General features: G+C 40.6%; 1 protein-coding gene across 2 annotated transcripts; it reads right to left on the minus strand.

Annotated features, from left to right (window-relative positions):
* Window positions 1–631: 631 nt before the first annotated feature.
* On the minus strand, window positions 632–5,404 carry LOC144711424 (MADS-box transcription factor 22-like). 2 transcript variants are annotated; one of them, XM_078585434.1, is made up of 7 exons: window positions 4,920–5,404; window positions 2,073–2,145; window positions 1,681–1,724; window positions 1,419–1,479; window positions 1,285–1,329; window positions 1,114–1,155; window positions 632–1,014 (listed from the first exon to the last, which is right to left on the minus strand). In XM_078585434.1, exons 1-7 carry the CDS (start codon window positions 5,099–5,101, stop codon window positions 919–921), a joined length of 543 nt encoding a protein of 180 aa, XP_078441560.1. In that variant the 5' UTR covers window positions 5,102–5,404; the 3' UTR covers window positions 632–918. The 2 variants fall into 2 exon arrangements, with proteins under 2 accessions (XP_078441560.1, XP_078441551.1); XM_078585425.1 differs by having other exon boundaries at window positions 2,073–2,148; window positions 4,920–5,399.
* Between the last annotated feature and the right edge of the window lie 8,433 nt (window positions 5,405–13,837).

The raw sequence follows: 13,837 nt of genomic DNA on the forward strand, positions 1-13,837 counted from the left end.
ATCAAATATTTCGTGCTAAGTTCATCATTGAATCTCAGTGCTGCCTCAACCTCACACCATCATTAGTCTCCCAAAGATGTGTTTTGTGTAGTTGTTGGATGATGAACTAGTCTTGTTAGAGACAAGGATCAACATATTCAAAAGACAACCATCTTCTACTTGGGAGAGCATTTGCCGAATGGAACTGATATGCATTAATTATATGGATAAAGCGCACAAATATTTATGAATCAAAATCTAGACAAATAATTTTAACTTCTAAATAATCATATTAAGTAATGTGGTACATTAATTAGTTTCCAATACTAATTATTTTCCGAATTATTTGGATATTACTGTTCTGTATATTTATTTTCTGTAATGAGTTGAAAAATAGAACTTTACTGAAACTAGTTCATCGGTTTGTGATTTAATTAAAAAATTGAATTAAATTAGATGATTACATTGAATTTTAGAGGTTTGCTTTGCAAGCTAGATTTTTTGCAACACCTTGTACAATTAAATTATGAAATTTTTTTTCGAACTGATTTCATCTATAAAACAATATTGTTCTTAGTTTGAAATTAATCACCAATATACTTTTATATATAGCAATATATATATATATATAATATTATAGCAATAAAATATATGATACACGAAACAGTAATCCATATCTATTTTATTGGCGTGGTTAATGATGAAGAAGATAGAATCTTCATGGACTTAATGGACCATTCCCTCGTTCTGCCCAGTCCGGCTGTAGGGCAGCACAAATACCCATTGCCGCTAGGGCAGAGATAAGAGTAATTCGCATGTCCTTTATTTTAAACATTTTCACTAACTATTTACGAGTGGTAATATCCACAAGCATGCCACGTCTATTCTTGAGCGGTTGCCAGGTTTGTGCATGCAAAGACAGCTGCCCATTAAAGACTTCTACACGTAGCCGAGCCTGAGCGACACATCGAAGCTTCCATCATCTTCAATACGTTGTTCCCCCCCGACCTCTTTTTGGGCATTCAATCTGCCCATCTGCATGAACTCACCCAGCGTGCGACAAAGCCTGGTCAGAGTTATTCCTTTGCAAGAGAACGCCGTCGGAAAACAGTAGAAGAGAAGAGAAGCGTTCACCTCATGTTTCAACTGCCTATTTTCCTCCGACAGGTTCTGGACCTGGAAGTGCAAGGTGCCATACATACATATGTATAGCATCGGAAGTTATTTGGGTAGTACTTCAATTTTTAATTCATTGAATAAATAATGAAATGTTGAGGACAGCGACGGAGGAGTCGAGTTCGAGACCTTTGCTTCGAGTTCCCTGATCTTTTTGTCCATTACTTCACGCTCCTATGTAGCAAGAATAAGTCAGGGGCGGGCATGATGATGGAATTCGGAATCATGAAGATCAATCAAAAAACCATATTTCTTTCCAATACCCGGCAGCGTCCTGAATGACACATTCCGTCCATATTTGCCGGGGCCCCCCCTCTTACGTTGCTGCGCTCAGAGACAATTAATAATAGAACTAAATTGAGATTGAAAGTGAAATTGATAAGATTGGAAAATAGAGATGGGGAAAATGAGGAGGATATAGATGTGGTTTTACAGAGGAAGACAGTGCTGTATACGTATTTGTAGATACAGAGATATTGAGATTTTTTTGGATGAAGCGAGGAAAACGGAGGGAGAAACACAAACCTAACGAGATGCCTATCGTCAAAAATATCTGTGTCGAGCCCTGCCTGTAAGGATGGTAAGTCCAGACTTCAATTCCAAACTTATAAAAGGAATACTTGAGGAAAAAAATTTCAAAAATGGTTTCATTGAAAATTTCACACAGAGTTGTGAGGTTTCTAAAACATTTGAATCTAAAAAGAAATCAAAAAAGTATAAAATAGTATAATTCCAATTTTCACGCTGATTTGTGAGAGGAATTGGCTAGCTGGAATCAGGGGAAATACCGTTTCACAATATGTACCGATTTCCTTGTGATATTGAGATATCAGGTTCTTAAAATGATATGAAAAATTGTTCTGTGAATCTTAGTAAAGCTTGGAACATTAAATCCAGAGAGGAAACTAATAGCTTACCACGTCAATAGCAGCGTCCAAATGTTTTTCCACCTTTAGATGTTCAATATATTTGGAAAATATATGTGTCACGCTGCTGCATGGGGAAAACCACGACTTAAAAAGCGGATTAAAACGGAACTCTTCGTTCATAACTGTAAAACAATAAAATATTCGAGATAGTGTCATAGGAGATCCAACTGCCACAACTCAGCCCACATCGAATTCATTACTCGAAGGAGAAATTGATTACACGGGTTCAATGCTATTGAGACTTGGGTTGAAAGCAATCAATGCTTAACTCTGGGTACAGAGAATCCCGTCTATATACATGATCAACCCTGTTGTGTTCTATATCTAAAGAAGTATATAGCTTATGCTAAAATCAGCAACTAGGCTAATGTCCAAGAAAAGTATTCGCAGCACGTATATTCAAAAGCAATCATCCTGGAAAATGTGTTTTCGCTCATGTGCACGTTTATGCTTTATGAATTCATTGATTGTATTGATCATACCGAGACTCAAAAACTGTTGACGAGCCATATTGACGGCTAGATAAGAAATTTATTTCCACACAAAAACCAAAAACACGGGCGGCTCAGTCATACGACTCAATGTTACAAAACTAATTTTTGACTAGTATATTTTTTTTCTCACCCATTAAATGAAAAGTTTCATGTCGCATATTCAATGCTAAACGAACATGAAAAAATATTTTCCCATTTTTGACTAGTATACCCCATTTTTTTTCTCACCCATTAAATGGAAAAAGTTTCATGTCGCATATTCAATGCTAAACGAACATGAAAAAATATTTTCCCATTTTTGACTAGTATACCCCATTTTTTTTCTCACCCATTAAATGGAAAAAGTTTCATGTCGCATATTCAATGCTAAACGAACATGAAAAAATATTTTCCCATTTTTGACTAGTATACCCCATTTTTTTTCTCACCCATTAAATGGAAAAAGTTTCATGTCGCATATTCAATGCTAAACGAACATGAAAAAATATTTTCCCATTTTCCTGCTCCATACGGATGTTACTGACTGTTACTTCTGTAACAACGACATACCTATTCAGATTTACCTTGTCCCTAATGTCAAATTCAGCATACTACAACTGAACGGTTGCTCCCATTATGCTTACAATCCGGGACAAGACTACAGCATTATACATAGATCTGTCCCTCTAGGAGAGCTCTATTTAAAATAATCACTTCTAAGGAAGAACTTCATTTAATGTCTTCGGTCAATGAAGATGAAAAATAGTGCTGCTCAACCGGCCCGTCCCACTGCTTGTCATATATGATTGATATGAACTAACGGATGGTTATTGCGATGCTTCGGAGGTCATACTTTTATGAAGTTAGTTCAATCTTCTGAACTTTTTTGAAGGGGCCAAAGAATTGGAGAGAACATTGTCGTTAAATCTCTTAGCCAGAGATAACATACTACATAACCTGTGTGAAACTGAATGTTTCAACAGTGGACATCTACATTCCTTTCCATCCCAACTTGGCCGTCGGTAAAGGAGATTGAGATCATGATTGATCAAAAGTTTTGATCAATTTGGATTAGCCGCTGAAAGAGAACATGTGAAAGGGGAAGCAGCTTTGGAAACAGGGAGAATATAAGTTTCGTGTAATTCTCAGATAAAAGATGACCATACAAACATGCAAGGTTTCTCGAAAAAATATTTCACACCATTCAAGTGCTATATAGACACTAAACGATTCCAAATAACATTACAGTCGGATTCAGCAAAATGGAACCTTGTTCATCTAAGATCAACAAATTGGAAACTATTAGATATGTCAAACCATTTAAAAGTACAGTACTTATGTCTAAAAATATATCATTAATGTGAAAAATTGTGTCATATTTTAAGGGTGCTGTGCCTGCTCTTCCATTAGTTCATTGAACCCAACTTATTTGGAACACAACATCTGAACATTGGCTGTTGATCTCATAGAGTTTCAACACCATGAGGTTATAAATTATAAAACTGTTACCATCATTCTTTTAGATGATATATTGTTCTAATTATTTTGGTATCAATGCCTGTTCAGATACAGTTAAAAACCCCCTCGAAATAATTCAGACAAAGATTTGTTCTTTATATATATCATGAGAAAATAGCACCTACAAAACATTTCATGTTTCAATTTTTTGATCCATGAACTTGTGGTCACGGTGCAATTCAAGGGGTAATTATGTCTCTTTTTATGAGGTCGAGATCATTATTGTTAAAGCCGACAACACTATGGTAAATTAGATTAGACATGAAAGGTTTCTATTACAAAAATACCAAGGGTTTGACCTTTGGATGAATGAGTATTTTTTTACATTGAAACAGCTTCGTGACAAACATGCTCTAATGACGATCGAGAAATGCAAGTTCTGAACATGAAAACATTAAATAAAAGCAAAGTTCTTTGACGGGAGATTAAAAAATACTCACAATGAATGGTTGAACTCAAACTAAGACTCTTCTATAGATTATTAAAGAATGGGTGTGGGCGTCGACAAAGATTTTAGAAAACTAAGCCAGGCGAATAAATTACTAAGATGGTCAATCGCCCAGCTAAACAAAAAAGTTTAGCTATTGCATCTCAGATACTAAATTTGAAGACCGATCTCAGATACAAAGCCCTCACTCAGACACTTCAAATTTTTAATGAAAAATCTATCTCTATATCCTTCTTAACCCCTCCAACCCCCCTTCTTTCCTCAGCAAGCATCGACACCATGCACGGAAGTTGGGTTTCTGAATAGAAACAAATAATAGGTAGAGACGGAGAGACATAACACAGAACCAGAGCTTAAATAGAGATTAACAAAAGGGTTTGACAGAGAGAGGAGTACCTTGTGCTCGAATATTCATAAATCTTGCGAGTCTCGGAAAATACAAGAAGCCCGACCGGGACATCGCAGAGAACAGCCAGCTCGTGCGCCTTCTTGAAAAGTCCACTTCGCCTCTTCGAGAACGTTACCTGCCTTGTCGTGGCGTTCTCTATTTTTCCTATCTTAATTTTCACTCTGCCCATCCTCTCACTCGCACCGCCTGTGGAACCGACTGAATCGTTGCGTCGACGAATCAACACGTAGCCGATACAAGTATTCCTCTAAAAAGAGGAGAAGACGAAACTCCGATCCTTTATACTGCTTAGAAGACGTGCATACGGACTGCCGGAAGAATGAAAGGTTAGAAGTGAACCTAAGAATGGAGTGAAAGAAAGAGGGAGAGAACGAGGGAAGAGAGATGGGGGACAGAATACTCTTCTTGTACTGCGTAGATCAATCTTCTTCAAGTCGTCGAGATATGTCGGTCACAGTGAAAGCCAATCATGAGGCAGCATCCAGATATGGCGGTCGAATCATTCTAATTTGGCCGAGAGTTATCCAAGCAGCTAAGATAAAACCGGAAACCAAGATCCGAACTTTGCCTTTCGTAGGATATTTAAGAAAGATGGTAAGTTTCCGAATGGCGGCATATGTCGGTAACAGCGCGAGCTAATCATGAGGCAGCGGTTGGGTACAGCTGACAGCGTAAAAATGTATCATTTCCATACTTAGGTCTCCCGTCATCACTTTCCGGACACAGCTATCTACAAATATTGAACTTACCTCGAATCAAGAGTATTATATTCGTTTCTCTTTCTCTATATCCCTGGTTCTCTCTCTCTCCAGCTTGTGGTCCAATAGCCAGCTGCTCCCGGTCGAGTTGCCTTCTGGGCTTGACAGCTGCACGGAGATTCTCACACGGCGTGAACTTCAGCATCCTCTATTCTCTCTGTTTCTTCACTTCCTTGCTTCCACCTTTTTCTTTTATTGTAAAGTTTCCTGCTAGAGCGAAAAAGAGAATAGGAGGTGCTGGAGAGAGTAAATGACCAAAACTTCAAACCCGGGGGAGGTCATCTTCACTGAGAGGTACCGGAAGTTGTTTAAGAAGACGAAATAGTTGGATATTCTCTCCGACATCGACATCAGGTTCATTTTCTCATCCATACTCTTGAGATGTAAGCCCTCCGGAATCCAGGTTAGACCTCCCCATGTCATCCATTCGTATTTCCTTTAGAGAAAATATTGAAAGAAGACAAGAAGAAGAAGACAAAAGGGAGAAGAGGAGAGCCCAAGATAGTGGAATTTAAATTGTCTCCATCATAAACCCAAAAAGCTCACATGTTAAAATTCTCATATTTGTAGAGATACGTGTATTTAATCTGGGTTTCCTCCTATTATGATTAGATTCTCTCTAAAGAGATGAGAGGGAGCGGGAGAAGAGAGAAATAGAGAAAGAGAGAGATAAGACGCTATTACAGAGGGAAATAGAGATGTGTTTGCGCAAGTGTATGTGAGAGACATGAGCGAGCGAGATAGATAAAGAGGGAAAGGATCGAGAGAGAGAGGGAGAGAGAGAGAGGCACGAGCGAGATAGAGGGAGAGAGAGAGAGAGGAGCGAGATAGAGAGCGCGAGAGGCACGAGCGAGATAAGGAGAGAGACAAAGACGCAAGATAAAGAGAGAGAGAGACAGGCGGGAGATAGAGAGAGAGGGAGAACAGCGAGGGAGACGGAGAGAAGAGCGAGCGAGAGGCAGAGACAAGAGAAAGAGGAGCTAGAGCGGGCGAGAAAGGGAGATTTATGAGGAAGAAAGACGAATGCACACGGCACAGGCATCTGTGCGGTGTGGGAGGCTGGTGGCAGTGCTCCAGAGGCGGTGGACGAACCCTCTGTTTAAGTGTCGAACAAAAAGTATATCACGATTTGTTCGTGTTTGTGTTCGTGTTCAGTTCGTTCCTGTTTGCGAACGAACACGAACAGGACGAAAATTTAATAAAGGTAAGGTGGTCACTTTTTGGGAGGGGGGCAGCGGGGAGAGAGAGGTAAGTGGAGGTCGGAGGGGGGGGGGCAGGAGAGAGAGAGAGAGAGAGAGAGAGAGAGAGAGAGAGAGAGAGAGAGAGAGAGAGAGAGAGAGAGGCACGGGAGAGGGAGCGGGGAGAGTGAGTGAGTGAGTGAGGGAGGGAGCGAGGGAGAGGAGGGCGGGGAGAGAGAGAGGGAGATCCTCGTTCTCCCTCTCTATTTCTCTCTATTTTAGTGTAAAAATAATAATTTATATTACATTACCTTGGGAACGATTCGTCTGTTCGCGAACATGTTTGTGTCCGATTTTTTCTGTTTGTGTTTGTGTTTGTGTTCGTTCGTTCCCAGCCCTATGGACCTCAAGTATTATTATAGAGAAAGAGAATTTCAGTTTCTCAATTTTTATGCTCCAGAGTAAGAAACAAAATTTTTGCAATGTAAAATATGTATTTAGTCTTTTTGAAGACTTAAATATTTATATTATTCTTCTAAGATCTATATCTCATTAGAATGGGAAATAGGACTAAACATATTTTGTTTGATACTTTAAATACAAGAAACCTTTTAGTCTAATATTAGAAATCGAAAATAATAATATACATGCTCCAAGATGTGGTCTAGAATACATGCTATACTAAAAGATCCAAGATGTGGTCCATGCACCTTTAACTTCTCATCTGAAGCTGACTAAGTATGCAGGCCCAGTAACCCAAAAACAGCTTTAAAATTACTTGGAATGCCACACCCCATTGATAGCAATGCCATTTAAATAATATTAATTTAAGCCCAAATGGAGCTTAAAGACATCATAAGTCATAAAAATGTCTGACTTGAGAAAATTAAAGCAGAGTGAGTTTAAAACATCCATAATTTTATATCATGATATTTACAGAAAAGTAAGGAATATTAGTGCAATATTGTTAACGCCTAAACTCTTGTCGATTACAGGGAATCATGGGTACATTTATTAGGTTATAAGCCCATGCGTGTGAGATTGCAGCTGGAGTGAGGAAAGTGAGCGCCAATAGGTTTTGTTGAGGTAGGATGGACGTGTAAGGCTATGTGATTGCTACATGCTAGTACTAAGGGTTGAGGGTACCACACAATCTTGTTATGAGCAAGTGGCATGCAAACAGTGCAAGATATGGCGGGTCAGCTTCATGAAGCTGAAAAAGTCCATACACCAATCGATGAAATGAAGAATTTCTCATTTTAAATTTCACGAATGAGTCTTTGGATAAAGGGGTTCATATAGAACCTCAAGATGACAACATAAATAACGCTCAAAATAAAAATTATTCATCCTTCTCCGCATGACCATGGTGTTGATGTGACTGAATCTGTATCCATCCCTTATGTTTCATGGTGTTTCTAATGTGACACAAAGATGGCACTCCATTTTCTTCATTTCAAATCATTCATAGGGTGAATTTAGTGATTACATAAAATAAATGTATAAATTCAATTTTTATGGCCAATCTCAGGGTTGATGATATACAATCACAAAACAGTAATAATATATAGTTTTAGTTTTTTGGCATACGTAAATGCAAATGATATCATTGAGAAATATCAAGAAGTAACATTTCATTTCCCATAATATTTTTTATCTCAAATTGAAAAAAATACTTGAATTTTTTTATTATCTTCATAATTATAAATTTACGTTATGATTCCTAACTTGGGAGGTGGGATTAAGGAGAATACTGTATGTGATAGTATATGTGCTTCATGGGCATCTTTAATCGTACAAGGGCAGACTGATACCAATAATTTGGATCCCTTTTTTCAAATTTTTTGATAGTTCATAAAGTTATTGCATAAATATGGGGATTGCTGCCTAAGGTCAAAGATTTAATTTGTAAATGTTTGATTCAACAATAGCAGAGTATTAGTTTATGTACATTTATGTTTTGTGCGATACTAAGCAATGATCATATTTAATTTTAATATTATTATTCATAACCTGCTATGATTCCTAACTCGGGATATGAAATTAAGGAGAAGACTGTATGTTAGACTATATGTGCTTCATGGACATTGTTATCTGAACAATGGCAGCCTGATACCAATAATTTGGATCCTTTTTCCAATTTTTTTGATAGGTCATTAAGTTATTGCGTAAATATTGGGATGCTGCCTACGGTCAAATATTGATTTTTACTATGAATGGTTAAACAATAGTAAATTTTCAACACATTTTTAAATTTGAGTTTTATGTACCTAATCTATCATTTATTAAATGACATATTTTGCTCAACTAAAAACAAAACATGAATTCTCTATTTAAAAATCTCGGGTTTATCTGTGATCAATCTAGTATTATCATACTTATTAATAGTCTGAAAAACTTGAGTAGAATTACATACATATAAAAAGGGCAGACGAAAAAAAAGGAATTACTATTATATTTTAGTCATTTTATTGCAGGTGCCCCCTCCCTTTTTCTTTGATTTTTTCTATAGGTCACCACATCAATCCAATAAATAAATACAATATAACATGTTCTACTCGAACAAGCATTGCAAAGAGAAACATGATTTGTATTAAAAAAAGATGAAGAGTATTCCTGAATTCCTTCCCTTATACTTTGCTTCGAAAGTAGTCATTGCACCCCTCCCTTTTTTTAGCAGATAAAGTATTACTTTATGTACATTTAATTTTCGTGTGCTTCTAAGAAATGACCATATATATTTTTTTGACTATTATTCAGAGTATTCACAACAGAAAAATATTTTACTATGTCATTTCAAGTTAGGTAGTGATGTAAATTTTGTTATGTTATGTTCTCTATAGATTAATTTAGTTTCTAAGCTAATGCTTTGATGTCCCATCAGATAAAATTCCAAAATAGTTTTCTAATTATGTAAACTCAATCTTTCAGATATGTTTTAAATAACTAAATATGACAATAATATATGGCTCAGTAGTTTATTGCACATTCCATTACTGAGGTGTGATGTGTATAATAAAGTATCAGGATACCTGCACTAAGTATTGACAAAATGATGATGTAGTATTATACTGAACTTAATTCTAAGCACATATCATAAGTATCATAGTTCATAAGATAATTCATAATGGAATGCTAACATATGTATAGAATAGTGCTGCCTATTGCAGCTGGCATGATACGGATGGTGATGGATATTATGTGCCAGTGAAGCAAATTGCACTACCATGTTTCATTTAGTTGGCTCAAAATAAATATTTAGTCATCATTACATATGTGTGATGTTTATAATGAAGCCAATGAGTACATGTAATGACCTAGTAAATTATCATGTGATGATAATACAATGATCACTATTTTTTACACATCTATTCATGATATTCGTACTTGATGGATAGTTGAGATGGACATCAAACTATCCGGACAGAATAGAACTATTCAGTCATACCTATATGATAAGTATGGCTGGTCATGGGGCCATTATTGTCGAGACACTGAGGACATACGGTAGGTGCGCTTTTGACAAAGGGTTCATGAAAATTATTTGTATGAATCTCTGAATAGTATTAGATTTGAACACAAATCAGCTTGATTCATGTCGTGGTTCTATAATTGATCCATTGACCTAGGACACCAAGGATATCTCGTAAATGGACAACTATGTTTTAACTACAATTTATGAGTCTCCAATACTGGGATTCAAGTAAGTCTCAGGTCAGATATGGTAAGAAGTACAAGGAAGCAAATGAGTGGTCAAGACTAGATCGTCCCCTACAAGTAGAAGAGAAAATTGACTTAATGAAGATGATGCTTCCAAATCCCTGGACACAGTAATGAGGATATTGAAGAAGAGATTTTTTTTCTAATGATCCCCCTTACGTTCCACTACTAATTGAATGATCAACTAGGCTTAAAGATTAACCATATCCTAAGTCATTTGGGAGTCACATGCAGATGAAGGATTTTGCATATATGGTAACCAATGAGAATAAATATTCCACAAAAGAATTCAATTGGTACTTTTTATCCTCTATAGCATGAGTTGTATCTTGGGTCCCCATGGACTGGAAATTTAACCTATCAATAGGGGTAAATCACTCCATAGTCAAGCTGTATATTTGTTGTTATAGTTAATTAAAAAATTTAGGTATTAATTATTATATGGCCATTAAAGTTATTAACTAGAATAATATATGGGCCAAGAGGGTCACACATATAATACTAAAATCACATTGGTGGATCTACTTTATTTAAACGACTTTTGATAAAAAAATAAGTGAAGTTTAAATAGGGGAAGGGGCACACGTTTTATAAAGTCATGCCCACAAAAACTGGGAGCCCCTCCTCTCTTACTTATATATTTCTCCTTAAGACAGAGTCTTGATTTTGAGAAGATCAACAAGATCTTCAACAAGATTTGAAAAGGAAGTGGAGATCCAAGAGCCCCTTGATCGCACTGATATTTTTAGATTCTGAACGCATCAACAGCTTTAACCGACTCTCCAAAGAACCAAGTCAGGTGTGGAATGAGTTCCAACAAGGCATCACAAGTTGTTTTATGTTGATTTAATGATCTATTTGGAATCTATTGCATCTTCCATCATGTAAATATATTTCAAAGTTTTTCAACCATCGATATAACCCAACATATGGTCCATACAGCAACCATTTCTGTGTTTATCCTAAGTAGAGATGGTGAGTGCTCCTAGCCGTCAATCTTGAAAACTCTTAGAGGTTTTTCATCCTAGGACCATCAAGGAAACTGATGCCGGACGTCGTCTCAACGGCGTCCGACCGTCACCGAAGGAAGGAACTCGGTGTCGTATCGCTAACTGATCGGATTACGTCCACGACGTCAACCGATGGATATGCGGAGAACAGAAATATATGTATGACGATGACGAGGACGATGATTCTACAACGGTACGTGCAATGCGCCGACAAGCTACGAGCCAACCCGGGCGGGACGGGTCGCCAAGCTGGGTCGGTCCAGCCTCCAAGTCGCCCGAGGTGGGTCGAGGGCGCGCACGCCGCCGAATGGGGTAACTCCCACTGGAATGCTCACACGCGTCGGGCGTCCCACTGCACCGACAGGTAAGACGCCGTCTTTGTTTCGCCGTTCTCTCAATCTGTCCCACTCACCTATCTAACCCGAGCGCGGTGGAGGCAATACGAAAGAATACTGACGGAAATAAATGGCGAAAGAGGCTAGGGAAAGCAGAGTACCTTCGCGCTGGCGACGGGATTTTCGCACCAACTGGTTCCGGAGGAGGGAGTTGTCGGGTGCGCCGGAGGTTGACTGGTGCGGAGGGGCGGTCGTGCGCAGTCAGCGCGAGCGTGCGGGAGATGTGGTCGACGGTGGTGGGCGCGGTCGGGCGCGCGGCGGGCGCGGGTCAGCGCGGGCGCGGGCGCGGCGGCGGCGCGCGGCGGCGCGGGCAGCGCGGGCGACGGCGCTGGCGGCGAGCGCGCGGGCGGCGGCGGCGCGCGCGGCGCGGGGCGACGGCGGGCGCCTTGGCGATGGCGCGCGCGGGCGGCGGGCCGAGGCCGCACGCGACCGGCGCGTCGGCGCGCGGCGGGCGCGCTGGCGGTGAGCGCGGCGCGGCGGGCGCGCTGGACGGCGCGACGGCGCGGGCGGGCGGCCGCGTCGGGCGCTGGCGCGGGCGTTGCCGGCGGACGCGGCGGCGCGGCGGCGGCGGATGCGCGGGCGGCGCGCGGCGCGGGCGCGGCGGCGCGGGTGCGCGGCGCCGGCGCGGCGGGCGGGCGCGCGGCGGCGGCGGCGCGCGGCGCGGCGGCGACGGTGGCGGCGGCGGTGGCGGCGGCTGCCCTTCCTCTTTCCTCTTCCCCTTCTCCTCTTCCTCCCCTCTTCTTCTTCCTTCTCCTCTTCTTCTTCTTTCTTCTATTCTTCTCCACGACCTGACCCTTCTTCTCAAAATACCATTCTTCAAAATTTAGGTCAAAGTAAGGGGAAGCGCCCACCTCTTCCCCTTATATATGGGTGAAGATAGGCCCTTCCTTAAGTCCAAAAACAGCAAAACAAACAAGGAAAGGAAAGGAAATAATGAAAACGGGCTTGTCAGGCCCAACATAACGAGGGGGGGGTGAAAGAGTTCCTCATGTGGAGCCTTCCCCGCTACACGACAACACGATAAAACCGAAAAGCTATAGAATAAGGTAACCGAAGGTGTCGGTGTGCTCCGGTGGTCGGCGTCCGCGTCATGCCGAGTAACGGAATGCGGAATCCCGTGTTGCTGCGGCGGCTCGCCGTGGTGGCTGGACTCGTCTCGGTGGCGAGCTGGGTAGTGCCGGCTCCTCGGGTGTTGGGTCGGGGAAGTCCTGCTGCTCCTCTGCTGCTGGCTCGATGACGTCCGGTGGTGACGCGCCATCAGAAACACTAGCAATCTTTCCGCACATGGTTAATCAAAGAAAAACCTGTGATTTAATCTGAATTAAGAGATGAACTTATTGAAAACCAGTGAGTTCATAGTTATAACAATTTCAGCCTTTCCTGGCCATCCAAAATCCCTTGAGATCGGGAAAACAGGCAGGATTGCACCACATTGACCATAAAAAGGGAGAAGGGGGAAGAGAGAGACATAACACTGCATCAGATAGGCTGAACAGTAGCGATCCAATACACATTACCCATCGGCATGATGGCTGAGATGTTGTTGTGTCACAAGGCCATGAAGAGAGAGAGAAAGAGGAGAGAGGAGAGAGAGAGAGAAAATGTGAGCATGTGTGTGAATGCACATTGTTGTGCACAAAATTCATCAGTTGGCCTCTCCCAATCATACTGATGGCGAACACCATCGAAGTTCATCAACGACGTCATCCACGTCGCCCGCCCTCGACGTCGAAGACTGGGTGATAGACGCTCGTTATCTTTTGTTTTCTTCGCTTCTCTCTCATGTTTTTTGTCTTTTTCCCCGTTCTCGTTCGTTTCGTTTTCTTCGCGTGTTTGTCATGTCT

This window comes from Wolffia australiana, chromosome 1 (assembly GCF_029677425.1).
Source record: "Wolffia australiana isolate 7733 chromosome 1, ASM2967742v1".
NCBI lineage: Eukaryota > Viridiplantae > Streptophyta > Magnoliopsida > Alismatales > Araceae > Wolffia > Wolffia australiana.

What these genes read in the sequence shown, in the direction of transcription:
- LOC144711424 (XM_078585425.1), bottom strand. Translation starts at nt 5,101, where the DNA reads ATGGGCAGAGTGAAAATTAAGATAGGAAAAATAGAGAACGCCACGACA. An exon ending in TGGACGCTGCTATTGACGTG is followed by an intron (nt 1,725 to 2,072) that starts GTAAGCTATTAG and finishes CCATCCTTACAG; the next exon opens with GCAGGGCTCGACACAGATAT. An exon ending in TCAGGGAACTCGAAGCAAAG is followed by an intron (nt 1,156 to 1,284) that starts GTCTCGAACTCG and finishes TTGCACTTCCAG; the next exon opens with GTCCAGAACCTGTCGGAGGA.